The sequence below is a fragment of the Ambystoma mexicanum genome, chromosome 12, assembly GCF_040938575.1.
Source record: "Ambystoma mexicanum isolate Mex_15411 chromosome 12, UKY_AmexF1_1, whole genome shotgun sequence".
NCBI classification, from domain to species: domain Eukaryota; kingdom Metazoa; phylum Chordata; class Amphibia; order Caudata; family Ambystomatidae; genus Ambystoma; species Ambystoma mexicanum.
This window is the reverse complement of record NC_090936.1, coordinates 1,235,140,754-1,235,154,448: the sequence shown is the minus strand read 5'-3', so window position 1 is coordinate 1,235,154,448 and position 13,695 is coordinate 1,235,140,754. Positions and strand designations below refer to the sequence as shown.

Below are 13,695 nucleotides of genomic sequence, written 5' to 3'. Positions count from 1 at the left end.
CCAGTCTGGCTTCTAGCACTGATCGAGGTGGCTCTTGAGGGGAGAGGAAACTTCTGGGAATGGCGTCAGTGACGGCGAGGTACCTTGTAGACACCACGTGGGGGAAAAGCATAGCACCAGCATTTGCAAGGTGGGTGGAACAAATGCACATGTGTGAACTGAGAGAAACCCGCTATACCCAAACCCTGCCAAGCAGCACTCAACCATAGACTACTGGCCACTATTTCGCCAGTACTACTCAGATAGGAAAAGGAATACACCGTCAGGGGAGGAGGACTCGTTGTAAGAGAGTCCTAGACCATATAACAGGACGGTACCCTCAGTATTAGTCATAGATGCTGAAACACGTTGATTGAATGTACTGTGACTAATTCATAATGCATCAACCAATTATGTTGCTGTAGACCTCGTGTGTATGTGATCGAATGTACCTTAACAGTATCAATGTAAGGGGGAGAGGGAGGAGGAGGGAAAAGCGTTGGGGGGGATATGAAGTTGAAGTTAATGTAAATGTTTCTTATAGTTATGAATAAGAAAATGACAATAAAGAAAGTTACAAAAAAAAAGAACAGAGAAAACTTTAACCATTCACAAGATATAGAGACATACAGTGATTGATGACCGTGAGAACAAGTAATGCCCCTGGGCTCTATATTGGAATACATGGAGCAGGAGCTGTATGTAGCTTCTGTGTGTCGGGAATCGCCTCTTAACCAGGAGTTACTCATCATGACCCAGGAGCTATTAAAGTCTCATGAACAAATTAAGGACTAGATATGTTTAATCGAGGACTAAAAGAAAAATGAGCGCACCTGTAGTTTAAAAGGAGCACAGAGGTTCAAAAATTATACTTTTGTTAAGCGAGTTAACATTGAGAGACTGACAAGTCAGAATAGCCAATCTGGAGTGCCTGAAAGATGATGAAACTTGCTTTCCCCCCTAACGTTGGCCTGCATCCAAAAATGCACACCAATATGCCCCTCTTACTATTGCTGTATTTCTCTTTATTCCTGACACTAAGACTCTTGCCATGTGGCTGTACAGTTCCTTCTCCTTTACTTCCTCTTTAGGTTGCCATTTCTTTCGTGTCAGTTCTCCTGTCTTGGTGCTCCCTCTCACTTAGTCATTACCTATCCTTGCTTACGCAACCATAACTCTGCCATTACAGCCGTTTCTGTTACTGCGTCAGTCACTGTTGCTGTCTCTAAACTGCCACATTTTAAGCTCTGACACCCCTTTCTGTAAAGCTGCCTCATTCACTTTACCCAATGCAACATCTATGTAAACCCGCAAGAACATGGGTATACTTATGTGGCCCCAGTTGGTTTGGGGAGCCAAATGTAGCTCTTGGTAGCTGTTGGTGTTAAGTTAACCAGGCTCTACATGGCTATACATAGGAGCCAAATATCTCCCAGCTCCCCTCAATTTCGAACCCTAGTGTCCTGGTGTCCTCCCACAGATTCCTCATCTTAGAAATATTCTCCTGCTTTTCAGCACTCTCTGAAACATTTTCCCAGCAGGGGCCACGAGTCGTCGGCTACGGGACCGGATGTGACATTGACATAGGAATAAATAGCACACTCGGGAACCTGTGACTTCAGTTCCTCTTTTCTGAATTTCCAGCATGCTACTTGGGAACACATTGTTCACTTCAGAGAATCTCTCTGATGCATTTTGTGAAATATTCTTGTAACTTTTCCAATGTTTCTTCAATTATATCGACTCCGAAACCATTAGGTTTCAAAAGGTGCTATGATTGCGGCACCAAAATGTCGCTCATCGACTGCCACAGAACTTGTCTGTGGTGCCTCGGTACCAACCATGTTGTGGTTGACTGTGGCTCATGTGAAGACATGGTGTCAAAAGCCCTAAAGGCGAGAGCCTCAAAATTGTACCGGTGCCATTCGGCTTCAAAGTCGCCAAGTACGACATTGTCTAAACATAAACCTTATGATAAAAGCTCCGCGGCAGAAAAAACGCCAGAGAGGCAGAGTAAACTGTCAAAGAAGCACAGTAACAAATCTCATTCGAGGAGCGACTCCTGTCACTCATCATCTTCCTCATCGAAGAAGAAGATGCAGAGGAGGCACATCACCTGAAAAACAGGTACGCTTCCTGTCTAAAACCGCTTTGGCGGAAAAGTGGGAAGAATTTTGCACCAAAATGATGCAGGTCTTTGAGAAAGCTGGCTCATTCATTCTCTCTTCTGAGAAAAAGACCATCGAGCCCACCATTTTCTAAAAAAGTCGGCAGGGATTCAGCTCAACAGCCTCTTTGTGCGCATAAAAGCCAGAGAGCGGCAAAATTCTCTATTCAAGGATTGCCAATGCCACAAAAGTCTTCATCGACTGCCACGTTCATCGATGCTCTGTCAGCATCAACTTCGAAGGAATGATCAGCGTCAATAGTCGAAGACTCCTCGACTAGGTGCGCACCAAGTTCAAGAAGGGATTTGATGTCCTCATTTCAGGACATCTTCCTCAAAGATACCGAACCGGTTCCCTCCAGGTTCAAACCTATGGGCCTTCCTTGGCGGCCATAGTAGTTTCAGGCTGATTGGGCCTCTAGTTTGCATGTCACAAGTGGCCACATACCCGAGATCCTCAAGCCCACCCGAGTGCGGCATATAGAAAAACGATGACAAAGGTGGCCGATGCCTTATGCTAGGGTCCTGCAGCAATGAGACCTCACAGACATTCTGGACAAAGGAACAAATGTGGAACCTGTACTTCCCTTACATAATGCCATTAAAAAAATCACCTCCCCGAGCCATGGAAAACTCCCTTCTCGGAGCCAGCAGTTCACAAGGATTGTGCTTGGAAATACAGGCCAGCCTTCCTCGACAGAGTTCCTCACCAGGCACCCATCACATGACAGTCTGGTGGTACAGGCAGCTACTGTTGGCAAGAAGTCAAGCGCCTACCCTTCCTGACCCCCTGACAGAGACGACAAATGTCATGATGGTCTGGCCAGAAATGTTGACTCAGTCAGCATGGCACTTAAGGCAGTAAAGGCCTCTTGTGCTCATGCCAATAACACACGCATTATTTTGTCTGTGGTGGCTGAGGCAGCAGAGCATGTCCCTGATGAAGAAATGAGGGATGGCTTCCTCAAGATCGTGGAAGATGGAAAAGAAGCGACGCGCCAAGTCCTTCAGTCAGGACTCAACACTGCTGACTGTGTTAGAAGGTCCATGGCAGCAAGTTCTGTCACAAGAAGGTTTGTCTGGCTATGGAAATCAGGTTTTGACATGCCTTTTGACGGGTTGCATCTATTTGGACCAAAGGCAGATGACAGCCTCGAGAAGTTGCAGGCTTCCAAGCATGTGGCAAAGATAAGACAGCCTGCTCAACCCTCGCCACAATGGAAGGGCAAGCCCTTTATTTATGGCCAAAAGGGAAATAAATCGCCTGTCAAGGTCAGCGTTGCTTCTCTCAACCTTCCAGTGCTAGAGGAGTTAAGTACAGACCACTTCCGCATCCGTCCCCGCCAGTGTGACTCCCGCAGAAAAGCCTCTGAGGACTTATGGCATGCTATGCCAGGAAGGGGGCATCTGTAACATCATTTGCAACAATGGTGTGCTATTACTTCAGACACATGAGCGCTCTTTCAGGGTTGCTGCCTGTTAGGCAGAATCCTGTGCAGTGTCTTTTTTAGGGACCACTACACACAATTAAGACTACAGGTGGTAATACAGGTTTTACCTTTGGTACAAGCCTGTACTACTATGTTAAAGTGGTAGCAGTAGCGGAGCAGCCAGGCTTATCTCAAGAGTATATGAGCAGTAGCAGAGATTACACAAAGGGACCACAATTACTGTGACTCAAGCAAACACTTGACTCAAGGTTTCAGGTAAAAAATATAAGTACATTTATTTTTAAACCGTTTGTTATAAAAACAACACTTCTATTAATGCAAAAACCGCACGTAAAATACACTACAACTAACCAATTGACATTGTACGGTATACTTCAAGGTAAGTACCCTGTGTATTAGCGGACCGGTGTTATGAAACAAAAGACGATACCGAGAATACACTTGCGATCACTTTTTGACAGTAATGACAGTTCGGTCTTACTAAAGAAACACCTATCAGCGGCAAGAAATGTTACCGGGGCAAAAACACACTTAGCACCTGAGATACCCAGAGAGAGTTGGGGGTAAAAATCATAGGCAATACTTTTGTCAAGGCAGACAGAATCAGAGAATACTCTTAGACAGAAATTCAAAAGTCAATAGGCCGGAGCCAGTGTAAAGTGGAACCGGGTTCCTGTTGGCGAGGATCACACAGTCGGATAGTTCACGATTCAAGTAGCCAGGAGTACTTAGATATTGTCAACAGAGGAAGCAAAAGTTATAAGAAGGAGGGAAGTCAAGGGCAAGCCTTGGAGGTGAAGAAAAGGGATTCACCCAAATTCCTCGAGCAGAACACAGCACCTTATTCAAGGGAAGAGCTGGTGCCACGGCCGTTGTTCCTGGTAGTTTCCTGCAGACCCTCGGTTCCTGGAGCTTCGACCCGAAGCAGGACGTCTGGAGGGGTCTGCACCACACAGGGGTGAAGCCGGCAGCAGCGACGGTGAATAAAAGGTGCGCTCCTTAAAAACAGGAGAGGCTCTTCAGGTGGCTATCCGGACCACTACAAGCGTGTGCAGTGATTTCAACCACAAAGGGGGGTCCTCTGGCTGTAGAAGATGAGCTGGTTATCCCCACCAAGCTCAAGGGAAGACGACTCTGGACTGGATCTTCTCTGGTCATCGAAAGGTAGATGGCTCAGGACTGCAGCAGGGCTTCACCGGGACGGGATAGTTGCAGCAGTCGACTTCTTCTCCGCTTCTCTTCGGTTCCTTGTAGTTCCAGTGGCGACTCTGACTTCTAGCCCAAGAGACCTGCCTTTTTTGCGAAAATCCCCCATTCACACAGCCTGGCTGTCAATCACATATCAGGGGGGTTGTCCAGCCCGGACAACCACCTCGGCCAATCATGGCAAAGTGCGACTTGGGTTTCCTAGGATACCCTGTGCAGGGGGTGACTACACCCCTCCCTCACATTCATCCCACCTAGACACCCAGGCGCCTAGAGGAGGGCTTCTTGGCAGAAGCCCGCCAAAAGACATTGAACAAAGAAGGCAAACCTGGTTTGCCGCGCAAAGTAAAACAAAAGAAGGACTTTAACAAAAATAAATGGCGAATAAACCCGACCGGAGCCAAAAGAAAAAGTATTTGGTCAAGCAGGTTTAAGTTCGAGGCTAATATAATAGCCTAAAACAATACCACGCTTATATAGTATAATCGCGGTAGAAAGGTTAGGCTAGATACCACTGCCAGCCAAGTCTAAATGTTAAAAGAGCGAAACAATGCTCTAGGAGGTACAGATAAAAAGGGCTAAGGATTAACCCTTTCCAGTACTCCATCTAAGATGGGGTGAAGTGGATCTGTGGTAAATTGACTAAGTAAAGTTAATGGCAACTTTACCCTTTTCTGGGGGACAGTAGTCATCCCCAGAAATGGAGTCCGTGGGGGGAGGGGGAGTCTAAAAGACAACCCTGTGTCACTGCACTGAAGGTGCTGTGTAACACACAAAAGAAGGGGCTACTGAAGTGGTGTACTTCAGAGCCCACAATAACAAAAACAGATGAAATACACATGGCAAAACATGGGTAAGAGTGGGGAAAAAAGGGTACACTCTTACCAAGTGGAAAAAGAAACTCCAGAAATCCAGCAAAGCTGCTGAGGGACTCAGTAGGTAAGGGAAATTAGCCATTGAATGAGAATTCTCCCCAACACTGCCTCCCCTTTTTAAATCACCCTTCAGATTGCCCCCTCCGTCCAGACCACCATCATTTCCAGACCCAGTGCTCCTGCCAGATGTTTCCTCTCTTTTGGAGAAGGGTGCTATCGAGTTGGTACTAGTAGAGGAGAGGAACAAGGGGTGGTACTCATTATTTATTGGTCCCAAAAAAGGACAGAGGTCTGGGACCCATCTTAGACCTGAGGCGCTTGAACAAATTCCTGAGGAAAGACCAATTCAAGATGGTAACACTCCCGCAGATCTTCCAGGCCCTAGAAATTTAGGGTTGGTTGGTGTCACTAGACCTACAGGACGCTTACTTCAATGTGCCGATCCATCAAAAGCACAGGAAGTACCTGAGGTTCGTCTTTAGGTAACACCCACTACCAGTTTCTAGTTCTGTCTTCCGGGCTTACCTCTGCCTCGAGGGTCTTCACCAAGCTGTTGGTGGTAGTGACAGCCAATCTCAGGAAAGAGGGGATCCAGATCTTTCCCTACGTGGACGATTGATTAATCAGGGCATGATGCCCGAATCAAGTGCTGGATCATCTCAATCACACCTGCCACCTCCTCTGCAAGCTGGGCTTCTCCATCAATTTAAATTAGTCTCAGTTCATTGAAGCGGTTCTAGGTTCTCCCTCAGGCAAGGCTTTTCCTTCCGAGGAGAGGGCTTTACACATCCGCGAATGACCAGCAAATCCCAGAACGCCCAATATCTGCCGGCCCTAGACTTCCTACGGTTGCTCGGCCTCATGGCATTCGGCATTTGTCTGGTCCCGGTGGCTCGACTGAGAATGAGATGGCTCCATGTGCCTGATGCACCTAATGAGTCGACAAGATGGTACCTAGCCCACACGGAAAGGATTCCAGTCAGGCCTTATGATATGCCCTGCAAGAACGCATCATAACTAGATGTTAGCCTTGATTTACTGGTAAGTCTAGCACTCCATCACAACAGAATTTAGCTGCGTCCCACTTCTCCAGCAATCAGTGCTCGACTTTGTTACAGGCTTGACCTGCTCCCCCTGCGACACACTCCAGGCCCTTGCTCGGATGCAAATAACACACAGTAGACCAGAAGTAGAGAGAAATGGGCTGTAATGCAAAACAGACCAGTGCATGGGCTGGTTGCTTACTGCTTCTGCCGCCCCACCAACCCCCCCCCCCACACAGGCCTGACACATCTTTATATACAAAACAGAGTGGGTGGCTAAATCCATTCTCCATCCATAAAACAGCACCAATGATAAAAAAAGGTAAATCTTGGGGAACAGGGGGAAGGAGTATAGCCTGCAGTTGCGAAAGACTTTCACCGCCATATCTGCGAGGCAGCCTCTGGCAGTCTCTGGCCTTGGGATTTGAGCCAGCAGCGTTTTCGCTGTGTACATTCTCAGCAGGGGCCTGCACTGGCCTCTGCAGCCTGAGGTAACACGCATTCCACAGCTCAGCTCTGTTCTGCGATCTTGCTTGGCATGAATGTTTCAGCTGTAGGCCCTTCTGTAGGCTAGGCTCATTACATCTCATGTGGCTCAAAGAAACCAAAAGAAAATGCAGTATCAGAGATGGTAACAGACATCACCCATCCAATCACACATCACCTATAGAATACAGCTGAGTCCCACAAAAGAAATGGGTCCAGCTGTGCACATAATCAGTCTCCTTGACTCGCCTACAGTCTGCCCCAGCACCCATACTGTCATCCGATTCCCATGAGCTGTTATCTGGGACCTAGCCACCCTTGCCTACCTACCTTTGTGCTGGCCAAAAATGCACACACACATTTTAGAATCCTTCCTTCGCATCTCACATCTCGGACCTCGGTCCGCTGAAGAGCATTCATCCCCACAGCGCTTTGAGAGTATACCAATGGAATTAGGCGCAATACAAATGCCATATAACATCCAATACATAACAATGGGTACTCAGATCCCAGATGTCACAGTTTTCTGGCAGTATGATGGACGGAGACAAAACTTCACATCAACCTGTTTTCCCTGATGTCCTGTTTGCCATCTATACAGGGGACGACTGTCCTGATCATGACAGACAACAGAGTGGCCATGCACTACATCAACAAGAGATGTGGTGCAGGGTCACTCTGCCTGTGCAGAGAGGCGATGCAGCTCTGGTTCTGGGTGTTACAGAACGAGATATCTCTGTCTGCGATTCACCTCACCGGGAAGGAGAATACGACGGTGGATGTCCTGAGCAGGAAGGGTTCAGTCTCCCATGAACGGTAGCTATACCAGGTAAGTTCTTCAAGAGATCTTCACCCTCTGGGTAACCCCTCAAGTGGATCTGTTTGCCCTCCAGTGTGAACAGAAAATGCAAACTTTTCTGTTCCAGGGAATTTCCCCCGAGAGGAACGAAGGGGGACGCATTGGTGGTGGACTGGGACTTTCAGCTGCTTTATGCATTCCCACCAATTCCCGTGTTTCCTCAACTGATCAGAAGGTTCAAGCGGTACAGAGCAACCATGAACCTGATTTCCCTAGACTGGGCAGGAGGACGTGGTACCCAGAACCTCTGGATATGGCCATCTGCCGTCCACATCATCTTCCACGGACGCCAGACCTTTTCTCTCAGGAAGGGTAGCTGGTTCTTCACCCGAGCGTACACTCAAACTGCACTCCTGGCTTCTGAAAGGCTAAGGGACTGGGACTGGGACCTTCCAGAAGATGTGATGGAGGTGTTGCTTACGGCCAGAAGGCCAGCAACTAAAGCTCTATATCGCTGCCATTGAAAGAAATTCAGCAGCTGGTGCAGAGCACATGATGTGAACCCTTTTTTGTGCAACATCTCAAAAGTGTTGTCTTTCCTTCTTCATTTGGCAAGATAGGGCCTTCAGGTTCAAGGGCTATTTAGTGGCGTTCTCTATTTCCAAGTGCACGCCAGAACAAGGTTCGTACTTCTCGATCTGTGGTACAATTTTTAAAAGGCCTAACACTTTCCCTCCGATACTTTTCATGGTCCTGGTATGGGATTTAAACCTAGTGTTGTCACAGCTTCAGCTTCCAGGCGCAGGAGTGGCACGAACCAACCACCCCTAGTGGGGTCTTGGTTCCTACAAGACTAAGCTTACACAAGCCTCCGCGAGCCCAGCAGGGAAAGAGGGTTAGGATCACGATGGTTGGATAGGTATCAAGCAGAGGGTAACCGGAAAGAGGACTAGGAGAGGGGAAGTGGATAGGTAAGGGGACACAGGGTAAATTTAACAGTACTGTATAAGCATACACACAGAGCCCAAGGCATACACTTCACACTGCAATCACACACAATACAAGATAACCAGAAAGGCACTTCGCTCTGGTTGTGAGTGCTGGTCTCTTGCCTGCGCACTTTCAGGTCCGGGGTCTGGAGCAGTTCAAATGCTCCAAAGAGAGCCTGTATTAAAGATCTGCATGCTACTTACACGTGGCTCACAAGGCATACAGTTGTGCATGCATACTGACTGGTGACGCCCACCAAAGCAGGTTAGTGCAGGGACATGCAACCTAGAACAACTGCGAAGTTAGTGCTGCTCATGCAGCTCTATACGTGCAGCAACGGTAGTCCGCTGCGCGTAGCTGAGTCAGAGCACGTGAAACTATTGTGCGCCACACGTGGCTGAACACTAGAAGTCTCAACGTGCAGCCAAATTTCACTGCACGTGGCTGACATCTCAGCATGCAGCAAACATTTGCTGCATGTGGCTGTGTATGTGCGGTCTGGTATGCAAGGCGTGTTCGCAGGAGGAAACCGCTGTCTCTATGGGCACCATAGGGTGTGCCGAGCGCCAGTATGGCTATGTGCGGTACACTTAGTTTTTGCCCAGGGCAGGAGACGTGGTTGATTTGGGCTGTGCCCCCTGTGCGTGCCCCTCAAAGCAGCGCGTGCCTCTTGGTGCTCCCCTTCCTCCGCTGTCTCTGCGCTGTTTCCCTGATGCTGTGCGTTAGGGTCTGAGCTTTGATTTCTCCCCGCAGCTGTAGCGGTACTTATCAGGTACACGCGAGGGGACGGAAAACTTCTTCCTTGGGGTGTGGCCCCTCACGTGATTCCACTTGTCAAACTCCTGCCGGTGCATCCGCTCTGGTCGGATGCTTAAGCACAAGCCCTCTGCTTTCGGTCATGTGCATGCGAGCGCACGTGCCACACCCAGCCTGGGTGCTGTAAAGTAGTTCCCGGCCCAGAGGCTGCTGGGAGCTGTAGTCTGTAGGTCATTTTTCCTGCAGAGAGGGCAGAGAAGCCTTCGATAAGGCTGCAGTCTTTTTCTTTTGTCCTGTTTTGTTTTGTTTCTTGTTGTCGTTTGCCCTAAGCTTGCTGAGGAGCCCTGCCCCCTCAACCCCATCCCCTGCATACACACTCCCACGCCTCATGTCCTGACAAGTGTTAACTTTTCTCATGGGTCCCCCATTTGAACCATTACATGCGTGTCCTCTGAAGGTACGATCTTGGAAAACTGCCTTATTGGTTGCAATTTCCTGCTCCTGGAGAGTACGCGAATTTCAGGCCCTGTGTCGTAGGCTACCTTTTACTGTATTTTCCAGCGACAAGGTGACTCTTAGATTGCGCCCTTCGTTCCTTCCAAGGTCGTATCAGAGTTCCACCTGTTGCAGACCATTTTTTTGCCAGCCTTCTAGGCGCCTCCTCATCTATCCAAGGAGGAAGAAAGTCTGCATAGGCTCAACCCCAAGAGGGCCCTGAGTTTCTACATCACCAGTACAGGACAATACAGGCTGGAAGATCAGCTATTCATTGGGTATACCGGTCCATAAACGGGTAAAGGGAATAACAAAGCAAACCATCGCTAGGTAGACAGGGCTTTGTGTTTCTGAATGCTACACCAGAGCGGGTAAGGACATGCCTGTAGGCTTCAGGGCACATTCCATAGAGGTGTGGCAGCTACCACTGCTCTCCAAAGAGGGGTGCCTGTAAAGGATATCTGGTTGTGACGTGGTCCTCTATACACACATTTGCAAAACACTACTGCCTGGACACAGTATCCACAAATGAGTCTCGTTTCAGCAGGGCTGTCCTCCGACAAGTGGTGGCATAATCGCCATGGAGTTGGCTCCTTCTCTCCTTCCTAACGGCCTTACTGCTATGGGAGTCTATCTAAGAGGAATCCATGCGAGGACACAATCCACTAGAAGAGCAAATTACTTACCCCTGGTAATGTTCTTTCTGATGGATGTTCCTCCCACAGATTCCTCATCGCCCTCCCAGCCTACTCCGGGGTTTAGGAGCTCCCTAATGTAAATTATACTATGTCTCTCCTTTAACACTAACAAACATCTGTGTCCAAATTCCAAACGTGGCTGTGCAATGGGAACGAATGAAAGTTGAGATCACAGGCCACCGAGCACTCTATTTCTACCAGCAGTGAAGTCACGTCCTGTCCCAGAGATGACAACTTGAAGGCCATTGACGCTGGCGTGCGCAACGCCCCCTGCTGGGAAAAAAGCTTCTGACAGCTGCAGAGCAGTAGAACATATATCTAAGATGAGGAATCTGTGGGGGGGAACATCCAGTAGAAAGAACATTACCAGGGGTAAGGCATTTGTTCTTCTTTCCAATGCTTAGTGTCCTGTTCCTGCAATGCGCTTTCTCCATAGCCTGGAGATACAAAATGCTGTGGGGGATCAGTGTTCTTAAGACAACGCAGGATAATCCTCAAGTGGAAGCAGAGCCGCTACTCTCTGCTTAGAGAATAAGCATCCCTAGGAGGACCTGGTCTGTTTGTTGCTTGCAGACCTTTGAGGGGCTGTTTAAAAACTGTTCCGGACTCTGCTCATGTGTGGTATATGTACACCGCCAGTCTCTGGAGGCTGAAGAAACTACCCTCTGCCAGTGCCTTGAGAGAATGTGGTCAGCACAATGCAAAGTCAGGTTTTGCTACATTGTCAGACTGGTGCAGGGGGCAGAAGTATCAATTTTGTGTTCCAAAAATGGCATAGGTCCAAAGTTCGCTGCTCCCGCACCTCCAACTCTGGATAATGTCCCGTATAGTTTCCTTGTTATTTGACTTTTTTAGGCAGGATGCCCACAGTGGATGCCTGGCATCGCAGAGGGTGCTGGCAAGGGACCTGCACTGAGGAGCATCTGTAGATGGAATAGAATGCATGCTAGCATTCAACACTACCCAGATCCTCAAGTCCTACCAGTTCTCTCTTCCATCCTGTAATGGGAGGAAACCAGCTTCCTAATGGAGAAACACGTTAAGGAAAACAAAAAATCTGAAAGTCAGAGGGCCTCCGCACCACCACCAGGTGCCTGAGTGTTCTGCAAAGTAGAGACCAGCAGGACCTGGCATGTCATGAGACACACTGTTTGCATGAACATTTCAAAAGCGATTTACCTGCAATTAACCACACTTGGAAGAAGCAGGTCCCACTGTGCAGGCGATGGGATCAGGAATGTACTGTGTTGTCAGACTGTAACATTCTCTTTTCTTTTGAACAGGCTGCCGTGCATCCTGGAGTTGGAGCCGGAATATTCTTCATTATTCTTGCCGTGTTCGGCCTCATCGCATTTGCTGGATATTCCTTCTATAAATTCAACAAAGGTCATATTGGATTCCAGAAGTTTAAGGTACGAAAATGTGCATCCAGCTTTGTTCAGATAGCTGTTTCTGTATAACTCAAGAGAGTTTTGGAATCGACCGTGACATGAACAGTGGAATTCCCCACAGAGGCAGAAGTGTTTAGCAAACATTGGAATGGGGTCCAAATATCATGGCAGAGTTTGGAATGATTCTTTGTAAGCGTGTTAGGGATTTGGGGGGAATATTGGTGCACATAGAGTTGGTGCGCTCTAAGCAGTTCCTGGAGAACGTGTCGAATGGACATTCCATCAATGTCCAGAATGAATAGAAGGTCCGACTCCCGGGTTATCATTTGGAAGTTGCAAGACATTACTAGGGTGAACTTTTGTTGGTCCAGGGTTAGTTTGTCTTTGGGGATAGATGGTCGGTTTCTGACTACCTGACTAGGCGATAAAAAGGGCTGAGGGGGAGATTATTATAGTTTGTGCCTGGATGGCCAAGAGCCATGTTTAGGATTTACGTTGTAGCCGTGATGTTCAGATCTGGGGTGATCTCAGTATTCATCAGACTTGTTCCTCAACAGGAAACAGATGAACCAACCTGTCAACATCATGTGTGATGCAAACCATGCCATGGTTACGTTACCCCACGTCTACAGATGAGTGGTTTAGCGTGCTTTTGTAATCTTTACTGTTCTTTCTTTTGCAGTCAAATGAGAACATAAGTGTGTCAGCATTGGACAAGCCTTCCCTTTCAAACCCAATGTATGAAAGTTCTACCACTTCCACAGCTTCACCTCCAGGACCATCCTACGATGCTTTTTCGGTGAGTTTAATATGCAATCATCCCCTTTATTTCAGTGCTTTTCACCCTTGTCTATCCCTGCTTCCTACACCATCAGTGAAGATCACAAACCTAGACATTTAGCTCAAGGACAACCTTTTGCTGCTCACTCGCCCCCAGTCAATCACATCCCCATCACCTGCTATTTCTGCCTGTAAGGTCGACAGAAAGTTCACTGAGAATAATAGAGCACAGATCAGCCCTTACTAGGGTCATCTATGGCCCTGAATTGTTTGTAACAGCCTCACCAAGATGACAGCCTCACCATGAGCACTCAGTGAGTGCCCTCTGAGTTCCAATGACACGCATGGAAGCTGTTCCATGAAAGGTGGTGCATCGAATCCAGCATTGCAGGTTATAAAGATAGGGCAGAACAATGCCAGGAAAGATGTGCTTTCCATTTTATGGCCCATGTGTTAACTGCATCATGTCCTCCTTTCAGGCTCCTACGAATATGTAAAAAGAAGCAGACAGGTCCAGTGACTACATTTCTACCTGTACAACAGTGAAGTTTGAATCCCCTTGCTCTCCCTCTGTTGTGT

The 13,695-nt window shown here is 48.0% G+C and overlaps 1 protein-coding gene across 1 annotated transcript in view; it reads left to right on the top strand.

Annotated features, from left to right (window-relative positions):
• Positions 1-13,695, top strand: part of STAB2 (stabilin 2) — a 1,783,079-nt gene that overhangs the window by 1,737,510 nt on the left and 31,874 nt on the right. Inside the window, exons 67-68 of the mRNA XM_069629923.1 lie at positions 12,229-12,357; positions 13,019-13,135. Of these exons, the coding sequence (XP_069486024.1) occupies positions 12,229-12,357; positions 13,019-13,135 (246 nt within the window). The remainder of the gene's footprint in view (positions 1-12,228; positions 12,358-13,018; positions 13,136-13,695) is intronic.